The sequence below is a fragment of the Xyrauchen texanus genome, chromosome 44 (genome assembly GCF_025860055.1).
Source record: "Xyrauchen texanus isolate HMW12.3.18 chromosome 44, RBS_HiC_50CHRs, whole genome shotgun sequence".
NCBI lineage: Eukaryota > Metazoa > Chordata > Actinopteri > Cypriniformes > Catostomidae > Xyrauchen > Xyrauchen texanus.
The window spans coordinates 22,504,211-22,517,966 of record NC_068319.1 but is presented as its reverse complement, the minus strand read 5'-3'; the positions used below and the strand labels follow the sequence as shown (position 1 = coordinate 22,517,966).

At 41.4% G+C, this 13,756-nt stretch overlaps 1 protein-coding gene across 1 annotated transcript in view; it reads right to left on the bottom strand.

Annotated features, from left to right (window-relative positions):
- The window catches only part of smarcad1b (SWI/SNF-related, matrix-associated actin-dependent regulator of chromatin, subfamily a, containing DEAD/H box 1 b), a 34,177-nt gene extending 20,885 nt beyond the window's left edge, over positions 1 to 13,292 (bottom strand). Inside the window, 1 exon segment of the mRNA XM_052117296.1 lies at positions 13,193 to 13,292. Coding sequence (XP_051973256.1) covers positions 13,193 to 13,292 — 100 coding nt within the window.
- Positions 13,293 to 13,756: the final 464 nt, after the last annotated feature.

Here is a 13,756-nt window from a genome sequence, read left to right as displayed (position 1 = left end):
TTTATTTTAGACAAAACAAATATGATAACCATCTCATCTGCCAGGATTCCACTCAGTTTTATTCTGATACAGTAGAGCCAGCCAGTTCAGTCCAATCAGCTGGTATGGTTTCGAATGGAAGCTACACAAACACAAAATCCCAAAGGAGACAGATTTGTTAGCTACTAAAATATTAAAGGGTTAGATTGCTCAACTAAAAACACTGCCATGTTGTTCCAAACCCAAATGTATTTTTATCTTCTGTGGAAAACCGAAGGAGAAGCTTAGCAGAATGTTGATGCTGCTCTATTCCATTCTGTGTGCTATAACACATTTACTGTAAATAAAGCATAAACCAGCATATAAGCTGGTCAGAAAAGGGAGTGTGTGGAGTTCATGTGGAATTGTTGGCATTGATGGGAATCGTGAATACGGCTTCACGATTGATGTAGCATAGCGGATAGCCACAGTCTGTGAAGGATGACAGTTAGAGAGAATTCTTGCACATTGCAATGAAAATGCAACCTATGGTTGCATAGTTCTTTCAATTAGTCAACTTTCCACTTAGACTTTGCCAATCTTTTAATGTTACTTGAATGAGTGCATTTCTATCTTTCTACTGTGGAATACTTTGTTTGGAAAAAGTTAAAGCATTATATTGCAGGGGGCCTGGGTAGCTCAGTGAGTATTGATGCTGACTACCACACTTGGAGTCTCTAATTCGAATTCAGGGTGTGCTGAGTGACTCCAGCCAGGTCTCCTAAGCAACCAAATTGACCCGGTTGCTAGGGAGGGTAGTCACATGGGGTAACCTCCTTGTGGTTGTTATAATGTGTGGTTCACACATTATATAAATCTTTGGTTCAAACCCCACAGCCACCACCATTGTGCCCTTGAGCAAGGCACTTAACTCCAGGTTGCTCCGGGGGGATTGTCCCTGTAATAAGTGCTCTGTAAGTCGCTTTGGATAAAAGCGTCTGCCAAATGCATAAATGTAAATGTAAATGTAAATGGTTCTTGCTCAAAAATGAAAATTCTCTCATAATTTACTCACCCTCATACCATCCCAGATGTGTGTGACTTTCTTTCTTCTGCTAAACACAAACAAAGAATATTTCAGCTCTATAGTGTCATATAATACAATACAAGGTGGACAGAACTTCAAAAATCACATAAAGGCAGCATAAAACTAAGCATAATACTCCAGTGTTTTAATCCATGTCTTCAGAAGCGATATGATAGGTGTGAGTGAGAAACAGATATTTAAGTCCTATTTTACTATAAATCTCCTCCTTTGACCAGCCTCAACCAATAGGTGGTCATATGCACAAAGAATGTGAATGCCTGGGTAGCTCAGTGGTAAAGATTCTTGCTATACCCCTGGAGTTAGCTAGTTCACTAGTTCAAATCCCAAGGCTTGCTGAGTGACTCCATCCAGGTCTCCTATGCAACCAAATTGGCCCAGTTGCTAGGGAGGGTAGAGTCACAGTTAATCCAAATAAATTTCATTTGAAAACAAATTGGAATTTGTGCCTTGTGAACAAAGTGTTTGAGTATGAACTAAATGTTCTGAGTATGACCTAAATGTTCTAGCAGATGCATTATTTTCTCACCAGAACTTTCATTGATTTATATGGTCTCAGCTCACTGATTTTCTGGGCTTTCTTCAAAGAGTCTCCTGTAATGAGTGTAAACTCATCCACAGAGACAGTCTGAAAAAGCTGAGGATCTTATACTTGAGTTTGAATAAAGTCTTGTCTGATTGGTCAGATTCCAGAAAGACATTCAGACAAGAGGCATCTGAGTCAAGGCACACATCTTCTGAGCTCACTACTGACTGCATTCTGCTCCTCTGAGATGTTTTGGTCCTATAAGAAGGTCTGTGTGGTTTTGGTTGTGGTGTGCTGGGGCACTGGACAAACTGAGTTTGTTCGTGGGTGTTTGCAACCCATCTGGTGTGTTTAGCTGGAGAGGAAATTTGCGATTCATGGTCCTCAGATTCAAACACTAAACGTATATAAAGTGTGTAGATGTTTTGAAGAGATTACATTATTGTTCAAATGACATGCAAAATTCTCTTTCAGTAAAAATATTTAAAGGTGCATTGAAGGATTTACACCTAAAAATGTAATTGTTATTTTGACATATGTTTAAAATAATGTATACTCAATGAGATTCCAGTCAGATCAGTGGCTTAGAAAAAGTTACTTCCAACCCAAGTTTAAACAATTAAAATATATTGGCATTGTATATTTCTGTGAAAGAGGTATTTCTACAATGGCTAAATTTGCTTTTGCATAATATTACATCCACATCAATAGGTGTCACTATAAAGTCCAAGATCACTGTCTTATTGATTGTTTAGGAAGATAAATAAATTACATAGTGGTGTGTTCTTGCACTAAAATAGCTAGACTACAAATAGAACAGAACGCAGGTCTCCCAAGATGCATGTTTAGGAGTTAAAATACTTTTTAATTTGACATGACATCTAAAAACATGGCACTTCTGCACAAGATGCAGCACTACTGTCAAAGATGTCCATCTAGCGCCTGTTTACATAGAAAAACAATTGAACAATAGCACAGACTAATGCAAAAACGCCATCAGTGTGAAGGTCACCTTAATGTCTTTAAAGCTGAATACAATCAAATTAGCATGAAACCTCACCAGAGTCAGAGAACATTTGTAGTGCTTCCAAGACATCCTCAAAGAGCCAGCTATGTTCATGATGCACATCCCTGAGTTCCTGCAAGAAGATACAAACTTTAACATTCACCCTCAAGCTCAAACAATGAAACTCATGAATTCGTTATTTAATAATGCTGTGTGCTGACTCATGTTCTTGTTCAGATGAGAGAACTTCCTGTGAAGTATTCTGAATATACATTCCTGCTCTTTAGATGTCAGCTCAGGCTCCTCCTCCTCTGAATCATCCATCTAATAAGATATAAAGCACCAATGTCCCTGAGCAGAGCACGCCTAATGCAGATGCAACTCAATGTAATATCAATGACAAATGATGAATAGACTAATAGGGGCTGCAAATCATTTAAATGAGGGGATTAACCAGTAACCTGGCAGTTGATATCTCAGATGGACACACTTTTAGTGTCCTTAATCGGGACACTGTTTTCAATTTAGCCCCAGTAGATTTGGAGTGGCATAAAAAGCCTTGCTGTCTGAATTGAGAGCATCAGAGGGAGAGTGTGCCAGAGTAATCCAATGAATGTGGCTAAATTCGGATTAACATACTAGCTTACTACTCTTAAAATTGCTGGAGAATATTTTGCTATACATAAAATACCTGGATGACCTAGTACATTTGCCGAAATTAGCAGTATACAAAAGAGCTTACAGCTTCCATTTAATACAGTATCTGTTTCTTGTCTCATGTAGGCCTTGTGCAAAATGTTAAGACATTTTTACACAAAATTGGATTTCTAATGCAAAATAACCTTTTGTATTTACAAAAAAGCAAAAAAAAAAAAACACACACACACATTTAAATAAGATGTGAAATCATCGGGTTATTCTCTGCTTTTGACTTCAAAGTGTAAACAGTCATGTGCGCAACAATTGCACACATTGGATAAGCCTGTAAGAATGCCTGTAAAGTGTTTATGTGTAACACAAAATCGCGTTAATGGTCAAAAATATACATGTGCCTTTCATTTTTTGCTAAACCATTTATGACCTTACCCTGATAAAGGAAAACTGTTTAAAAGGTTAATGTAATGGGAATAAAATTGTCCTTGATGTTTTGAGAGATCATTTTACTATAAAAACTTACTGTAAATTTCAGAACTAAAAATGTAATCCCAAATGCAATAAATGCATTTATTGAAACCAATCTGCAAAAACACCTCATTCTCTACATCTGCATCTTCCCTATTTCACTAGCGGGCTCATTAATTTAGGACTGCCTCTACAGTAACAACATCAACACCTACTTTACATCATCACACCCTTGGCCCCACCCACTGGTTCTCAGTTTGTAAACAGAGAGAGAGCAGGACAAACAGGCGATAGGTAGATGTGTGGTTGGAGGCGGTTGGCAACATTGTATTGTGACTGGAGCATCAGTCATTATGGACAGAAGTGACGGTAGCAATGTTAGTGATCCAGAAGTGGAGGGCAAATCTTATAGCGGGATTGATGGAGGGAATTAATTGTGGAAAATAGTTAATCAAAAAAGGAAGAATACCTGTAGTCAAGGATCATCTATAGACAGTGGAAATGAAGATCATCCTGGTAGAAAAATAAAGAAGGGTTTAAGGTAATGTTGATATTTACTGATCCTGGCATGACGATAAACTCTATCAAACTGACTAAAGCTTTGAAGAGATCTTGAGGAGAAATAGATAGTATGCAGACTTTAAAAGAGGAAATTTGTTAATCATGTTTAAAGAGGAAAATAACAAAAGACCGCCTTGGGATTCGATGCTTGGACATATAGTATCATACACTTTGCTGAATAGGAAATCTTGGGTAAGAGGAGTAATTACTGGAATACCTACAGTTGAAGTCAGAAGTTTACATACACCTCAGCCAAATACATTTAAAGTCATTTTCTGAGTCTCAGCAATTCCTGACATTTAATTGAAGAAAACATCCCCTGTCTTAGGTCAGTTAGGATCACTACTTTATTTTAAGGATGTGAAATATCAGAATAATAGTAGAGAGAAATATTTATTTCAGCTATTATATCTTTCATCATATTAGCAGTGGGACAGAAGTTTAAATACACTTTGTTAGTATTTGGTAGTATTGCCTTTAAAATAAATGTTTTGGGTAGCCTTCCACAAGCTTCTCACAATAAGTTGCTGGAATTGTGACCCATTCCTCCAGACAGAACTGGTGTAACTGAGTCAGGTTTGAAGGCCTCCTTGCTCGCACTTGTTTTTCAGTTCTGCCCACAAATTTTCTGTCAGATTGAGGTCGGGCTTTGTGATGGCCACTCCAATACCGTGACTTTGTTGTCCTTAAGCCATTTTTCCACAACTTTGGAGGTATGCTTGGGGTCATTGTCCACTTGGAAGACCCATTTGTGCCAGAGCTTTAACTTCCTGGCTGATGCCTTGAGATGTTGCTTCAATATATCCACATTTCCTTCTTCATGATGCCATCTATTTTGTGAAGTACACCAGTCCCTCCTGCAGTAAAGCACCCCCATAACATGATCCTGCCACACACCTGCTTCACAGTTGGGATGATGTTCTTCGGCTTGCAAGCCTCACCCTTTTTCCTCCAAACATAACAATAGCCATTATGGCCAAAACATTAAATTTTTGTTTCATTAGACCAGAGGAATTTTCTCCAAAAAGTAAGTTCTTCATCCCCATGTGCACTTGCAAACTGGTCTGGCTTTTTATGGTGGTTTTGGAGCAGTGGCTTCTTTCTTGCTTGCAGCTTTTCAGGTTATGTCGATATTGGACTTATTTTACTGTGGATATAGATACATGTCTACCTGTTCCTTCCAGCATCTTCACAAAGTCCTTTGTTGTTGTTTTAGGATTGATTTGCACTTTTCACACCAAACTTCATTCATCTCCAGCAGACAGAATGCTTCTCCTTCCTGAGCGGTATAATGGCAGCCTGGTCATGGTGTTTATACTTGCTTACTATTGTTTGTACAGATGAATGTGGTACCTTCTGGCATTTGGTAATTGCTCCCAAGTATGAACCAGACTTGTGGAGTTCCAAAAAAAAAATTTTCTGAGGTCTTGGCTGATTTCTTTTGATTTTCCCATGATGACAAGCAAAGAGGCACTGAGTTTGAAGGTAGGCCTTAAAATACATCCACAGGTACACCTCTGATTCAGTACGCCTCCTATCAGAAGCTAATTGGCTAATTTTCTAAAGGCTTGGCACCATTTTCAGGAATTTTCCAAGCTGCATAAAGGCACAGTTAACTTAGTATTTTTAAACTTCTGACCTACTGGAATTGTGATATAGTCAATTAAAAGTGACACAATCGGTCCGTAAACAATTGTTGGAAAAATTACTCTAGTCATGCACAAAGTAGATGTCCTAAACGACTTGCCAAATCTATAGTCTGCTAATATGAAATCTGTGGAGTGGTTATTTTTAAGGACTTCAACCTAAGTGTATGTAAACTTCTGACTTCATCTGTACTGATGTACCTGCTGACAAAATCAAAAGTTTTGTTGTAGCAGTAAGGTAATTGGATCATAGCAGCTGCAATATGTAAGAAACAAAGAAAAGATGGATAGTCTATCGGTAATGTTACAGTTTGATGAAGAAAAAATGGCAGATAGAGTTAAAATAGGCTAAGTAAGTAATACAGTAAGACCATACGTACCTTCACCACTTAGATGTTTCAATTGCCAGAAATATGAACAGTGCAGTTTTTAGAGTAAACAACGAGGTGAGGTGTGGGGGCAACCATGAATATGGTAAATGTGAAGAAGGAATGCAGGCGAAATGCTGTCATTGTGGCAGTAAGCATAGTGCTGGATTTGGGGGATGCATTGCTCACAAGAATGCTGTGAAAGTTCAAAATGTTAGAGTATCTGAGAGATTGATATATGCTGAGGCAGTTCAGAAAGTAAAACAAAACAAACAGATGCAAGAAGAAACAAAAACACATGAATGAATTGGGAAAGTCCTGGATCAAGTAAGAATCAATGAGGACAGATTGTTATTGGAACATTTTTATTTATTTCAGTTACAGTAGAAGTGATAAACTGTTCAGCGCAAAAACAAAGCAGAACTGAGAGAATCAAAATAATAATGAGAGCAGCAGAGAGGTAGCTGAATGTAGAGGGAGTAACCTTGGAAAAAATAAATGACAAACTAAAGGCTCAAATAACAAGTACTCAGACACCATGTGGAAATACATAACACAATGGTTTTAATTATTCTGCAATGGAACACCAGAGGTTTTATTGCAAATGGGCTAGAGTTTAAAAAGTTTATAGATAAAAAGGAACTGAAACCACATATCATTTGTGTACAAGAAACATGGTTAAAACCTCGATTTTGTGTTGCAAGGTTACAGTATTGTAAGGAAAGATAGAAGGACCAAATGGAGGTGGGTGGCCACATTAATTAAAAATGAGAAAAGGTCATTGGGACAGGAATCCATAAAATCATTTGGTGTGGAGATTTTAATGCACACAGCACTTCATTGGGAAGCAATAATAAAGATTATAATGGGAATATTGTAGAAGAGATAATAGACAATAATGGATTAATTTGTTTAAATGATGGCAGAAATACAAGAATAGATTGGCACATGGAGTTGCAACAGCTATAGATTTAATGTTGGTATTTGAAGGGTTGGCAAGGATATGTGTGGGATGTTTGGGAAGATAATATAATGGGTATTGATCATTATGTAATTACATGCAAAATAGGTATTTCTTAGTATAAAAAATACATGCTTCCAAGATGGAGATTTAAAAAGGCAAATTGGGAGGCATATAAATATCTTAGTAAGGTAGAATTAACAGGATTAGAATTAGAGTTGTTGGAGGATATAGAAGAGTTTAATGGGAAAATATGTGAAGTTTTGTATAAAACAACAGACATTGTCATAGAAAAAAGGGAAAGTGTAAAAAGAGGAAAGCAGTTCACTGGAGGACAGATCAATGTAGTAATGCTGTACAAAATAGGAATAAAGCATTTAGAAATATCAGAAAGACGTATTTGTATGACGACTTCATTACATATAAGAAAGCACAAGCAGAAGTAGGAAGGATAGATCGAGCAGCTAAAAGGAAGTACTGGAGAGATTGGTGTAGCAAAATAGGAGGAGATACTGACATTAGTGAAGTATGGGGTTCTATAAGGAAAATGGGTGGAATTTATAAAAATCAAAGTTTACATGTCTTAAAAAATTATGAAGGAAGAATATCTGTGACAGACACTAAAAAAAAGCAGACATGTTGGCAGAAGTGTTTGTTAGAGTACATAGTGGCAATAATGTGTCAGAAGAAATAAAAAGGTATAGAGAGCAAAATAAGAGCCAGAATCCAGATGCCCTGGTGTAAAGAATTCTTCTGGAGACACTTTAGATACAGAATTGACCTTATATGAAATAAAAAGCGCTCTAGGGGGAGTTACATACATCTCCTGGCAAAGATGATATATGTTACTTAATGATTCAACATCTGTCAGATAGATCATTAAACATAATTCTAAGTCTGTTTAATAAGAACCTAGATTGACATTTGGGAGCTTGTAGATTTTCAGTGAAATGAATATACTGTGCATTAATCAAATCAAGTTTGATTGCGGGAGTATGGATTTGCATCTGCATCCATAATTAAAAAGATAAAATCAGTGCAGGCTCAAGCCCTAAGAATATGCTGTGGTGCTTTGAAACATTTCACATTCCAGCATTGCAGGTAGAAGTCTGGGAAGGTCCTTTATTTCTTTGTTGGTATAAATTGAAAATGACTTATTGGGCTAATGTGAAAGGTCATAAGAAAGTCATCCAGTAAAGAGCGTGCTGGAGGAGGGTTGGGAACATGGAAGTAACAACATTAAAAGCTTTGGATGGACTGCTAATCGGGAAGAACAGACGGTTGGTATTGAAGACTATGCAGTCAGCACTACTGTGGTTTTATCTAACGTTCCCCCTTGAATATATCCTATGCCTATTACTGACCTACAATTGCAAAGCAAAATCAAGAATGAGAAAGATGTCCCTAAGGAGGTTATTGTCCACCAGATCAGGACCCAACGATCCACTCTCTGGTTGCACAGCTGCTGCAGTATATATTCCAAAATCCCAAAACAATATTAAGAAAAGAATAACTGATCATATATCTGTGTATGCAACTAAATGAATTGCCATGTTGTTAGCTCTCCAGTGGGTAGATCATGTATGTGGCAGGGTGGAGGGTGGGGCCAGGATGTGATTCTGCACACCCTGCCCCTAATTAGGCTGATAAAGCCAGAGAGGGATAAGGCCAACCGAAGACAGCAGTGCGTCAAAGAGAGAGATTTACGGGGAGCTGTACGTAACTCTCTATCTGTCGCACTGCCATCTTCGCAAGGACAGCAGTAATATGGACTGACTCTCATGCAGCATTGTCAAGCCTTGCAAGTGGACTACATTCTTCAAGGCAAGACATTATCTATGAGATTCTAGTTTGTTCTACAAGTTTGTTAAGAATACAAAATATAAGCTTAATAAAGTTTTTGTGGGTACCAGATCATGTGGGAGTGGAGGGTAATGAATTTGTCGATAAACTAGCTAAACAAGCACTAAAGCACATGGATATAGACACACAAATGACACTCAGTAAGGAAGAGATTAAATAAAAAATTAAAGAACACGTTAATAATGAATGGCAAAAAGCATGGAACAGTGAAACTAAGGGCAGATATCTGTATAATATTCAGCAACAAGTAGGCAATGGGAGAATACTTTATAATAACAGGAAGGAAGATTCAGTTATCACTTGCATCCGAAAAGATCATACTGGGCTAAATCATTCATTATGTATAATAGGAAAACATGAAACAGGACAGTGTAAAAATTGTGGTCAAGCAGAGACAATAGAAGTCTGTCATGTATTATGTAGGTGCCAAGTTACAACTCTGAAAAGAAGACCCCATTTTCTTTCATTCAGCTGAGCTGCCTCTTTCTGTTTTGAGCACAAACGCATCCTGGATGCCTTCTTGCATCCATTTGCGCCATTTTTAATTGTTGGTGTGTGTGTAAACATGTACTAGATGGACGTCTTTGGCATTTTTTGGCATTTCCGGCGATGTGCGCATCAGTGTAGGATGATATTGGATGTGTGTGCATCATGGACATGTCTTCAATGTATTTCATCATGGATTGTATGTTTTTTCGGCTCATATCTGTTACGATGTGGACGAAAACAGAGGCAGACGAGGAGGTGGGATCCACGTGCGGTTCTTTATTTAAATCAAAGTGAAGACAAAATACACAGGAACAACACAGAGACTGAACAAACAACCAGGGTTTAAATACAGAAAGGAACAAACAAGGGAATGAGGGACACCTGGGGAAACAATCAGGGAAGGAGGAACAATCAGGGGAAAACCAATCATAAAAAGAAACTACAAAAGGACTACAAAAACCAAACAGGAAACAGGAACTAAACTAAACTTCAACATAAAAGCACAAAAACAAAAGACAACAGTGAACATGACAGAATCCCCCCTCAAAGGATCGGATTCCAGACGATCCTAAAACAAAAATAACAAAAAACCCACAAAAAAAAAACCAAAATGAGGGCACCAGGGGCAAACAGACAGACCAAGGGGGTACAACGGACAGACAGACAGACCAAGGGGGTACAAGGGGCAGACAGAGAGTCCAAGGGGGCACAGAGGGCAAGAAGGCAGTCCAAGGGGCAGGCACAGGTTCAGGAGGCCTGGGAGGTGGCCACAAGACAGGGATAGGTTTAGGAGGCCTGGGAGGTGGCCACAGGACAGGGACAGGTTCAGGAGGCGGAGCTGAGGGAGGCTCTGGAGATGAAGCTGAGGGAGGCTCGGGAGGCTCAGGAGGCGGAGCCGAGGAAGACTCAGGAGGCGGAGCTGAGGGAGGCTCGGGAAGCTCAGGGGCCTCAGGAGGCGGAGCTGTGAGAGGCAGAACCATGGAAAGCTCTAGAGGCTCAGGGGCGGAGCCGTGGGAGGCTCAGGATGCAGAGCCATAGGAGGCTCGGGAGGTGGAGCCGTAGGAGGCTCTGGAGGCGGAGCCCTGGAAGGCTCTGGAGGTGGAGCCGTAGGAGGCACTAGAGGTGGAGCCGTAGGAGGCACTAGAGGCTCAGGCGGCGGAGCTGTGGGAGGCCCAGGAAGCGGAGTCGAGGGAGACTCAGGAGGCGGAGCTGAGGGAGGCTCGGGAGGCGGAGCCGTAGGAGGCTCTGGAGTCTCTGGGAGAAGAGGCGTAGGAGGTTCGGGAGGCGGAGCCGTAGGAGGCTCGGGAGGTGGAGCCGTAGGAGGCTCGGGAGGCTCAGGATGCTCGGGAGGCGGAGCCCTAGGAGGCTCGGGAGGCTGGGAAGGCGGAGCTCTGGGAAGCTCTGGAAGTCTCGGAGCTCTGGAAGCTCTGGAAATCTCGGAAGGCGGAGCCCTGGAAAGCTCGGGAGGCGGAGCCCTGGAAAGCTCGGGGCGTTAGGCTGGACTGTCATGGTTACAGATGCTGGCTCAGGGACGGTCGAGGCTAGGCTGGCTCAGGGACGGTCGATGGCTACAGATGCTGGCTCAGGGACGGTCGAGGCTACAGGCGCTGGCTCAGGGACGGTCGAGGCTACAGGCGCTGGCTCAGGGACGGTCGAGGCTACAGGCGCTGGCTCAGGGACGGTCGAGGCTACAGGCGCTGGCTCAGGGACGGTCGAGGCTACAGGCGCTGGCACACGGATATCTGAGGCTAAGGGCACTGGCTCATTGACGTTTGAGGCTATCGGCGCTGGCTCGCTCACCGTGACAGGCGTGGGCGCTGGCTCGCTCACCGTGACAGGCGTGGGCGCTGGCTCGCTCACCGTGACAGGCGTGGGCGCTGGCTCGCTCACCGTGACAGGCGTGGGCGCTGGCTCGCTCACCGTGACAGGCGTGGGCGCTGGCTCGCTCACCGCGACAGGCGTGGGCACAGGCTTGAAGACCGGGGCAGGCGTGGGTCGGAAGCCCGTCTTCTCTCCCTCCTCCGGGCAGATGAAGAGGGCCGCGCTGGCTCGCTGACCAAGGCAGGTGTGAAGGGACGAACCACGGGCGAATGGAGGGTTACCACTGTGGGAGGAGTGGCAGGGTTCTCCTCGATGACGCCCACAGTGAACGGTGAAGCGCAGACCAGCAGAGTCTCTTCAATGAACTCGAGGAGCGTCCAGCGGCGCGTCGACGGTGGTAACCGCTCCTGGAGCGCACAATCCAGGTTGGCCTGAAAAAACACCACCAGGTCGGAGTCAGGGAATTCGGTGGCACTCGCAATCGCGAGGAAATCACGGATGTGGTCCTCCACCGGACGGTTTCCCTGCCTAAGGCTGAGCAGACGGCAGCTTGCTCGCAGAACCGCTGGATCCATTGTTTTGGTCTATCGTTCTGTTACGATGTGGACGAAGACAGAGGCAGACGAGGAGGTGGGATCCACGTGCGGTTCTTTATTTAAATCAAAGTGAAGACAAAATACACAGGAACAAAATAAAACATCCACGGGGGGACAAAACTGAAACTAAAACAAGAAAACATCGAGGGTACACGGAACTTGATGAGCATGGTGGGATAACAATGGCGAACCATGAAGAGCAACCATAACATTAACATTAAACAACATTCACAAACAACGACCGACAGAGACTGAACAAACAACCAGGGTTTAAATATAGAAAGGAACAAACAAGGGAATGAGGGACACCTGGGGAAACAATCAGGGAAGGAGGAACAATCAGGGGAAAACCAATCATAAAAAGAAACTACAAAGGACTATAAAAACCAAACAGGAAACAGGAACTAAACTAAACTTCAACATAAAAGCACAAAAACAAAAGACAACAGTGAACATGACAATATCAGTGTGGTTTGTATGTTTTTTTCATATCAGCGTGGATTGCTTGTGAACCAGTCATAATATTATTCTAGCTTAGCAAAGGAACTGTTATTAAAGGATGGGACAGTTAAAAACACTATTAGACCCGACTGCAAAACTGTAAGTAACCAGTTTCATTCATTAATATTTAAAATGTCATGATTGCTTGAGAGTTTATGGTGCTGCTGTACATGAGTAAACAGTTTATTATATTTGGATGCAATGTGTTTGATGTTCTTTTTTGTAAACCCTGAAATTTCGTTTTAAATTGTTGTGGAGCTTATTCTCTTCCGACTGAGTTTCAAATATGGTAGTATTTGAGGGACTGCACGGTGTTAGCCAATCAGAACAGTGGGTGTAAACGTTGATGTTTTAAGGAGGCGATTAGGCCAAAATCAGGTGTTTCAGATAAAGGGCTAGAGACAGTGTGAAAAATGATCATATACTGTACTACTAAATTATGACTGTTTTGGTGCAAGAAAACATTACTAATATTATCAGTGGGCCTCAGGGAAGACAATGTTTGAAATGTTTATTGTGGAATAATGCCTACTGTTTCACTAACTACATATTAGAAAAAAAATATTAGGTCATATATAGAACATACTGAGCAGTATTTAGTAAGTACTCTAGTAGGCTAGTATTTCATTCTGAAAACAGCCTGTGACTGAGCTCACCGCTAACACTCACCTCTTTTTGCTGTGATGGGAGTTGTCACTCTCATGGGAAGTGCCACACATCTGCTGCTGTCTTGTCTCTTGGACTGAATCAGGCACTGAGAGGAGAGCATGTCAACAAGACTCAGCAACCCACAAATCAATGCAGTAAATGCATCTTCACCACACTGTTGGATTCGGCAATACTGAAGCCATCCAAGTGATCAATAAGGTTTTATCATGGGAGCTGTTCAAAGTGATGGAGTGATTCGGGTCATCTGTACCTACCATCGCAGATGTCTTCGGGGATGAAGGGTATATGCCCTTGGTCAAATGAAACATTAATGAAGTAATTATAGAGCTCAACAGTGACCACCCAGTGCCTTGGTTTGGAAGTATTTTTCCCATAAATTTTCTCCGTAGGGTTCTAAGCCATGAACCACACCAACCACCTTGAATCACAACACCTTAGAGAGGGAATAAACTAATTAAAATATTCAAAAATATCCAAACACACAGTATAAATAGTAGTGTAGTAAGACTCAAGTATGTCTTTCATAAAGCTTCATAGGAGTGGCTGGTCATTGCTGAGCTGTTT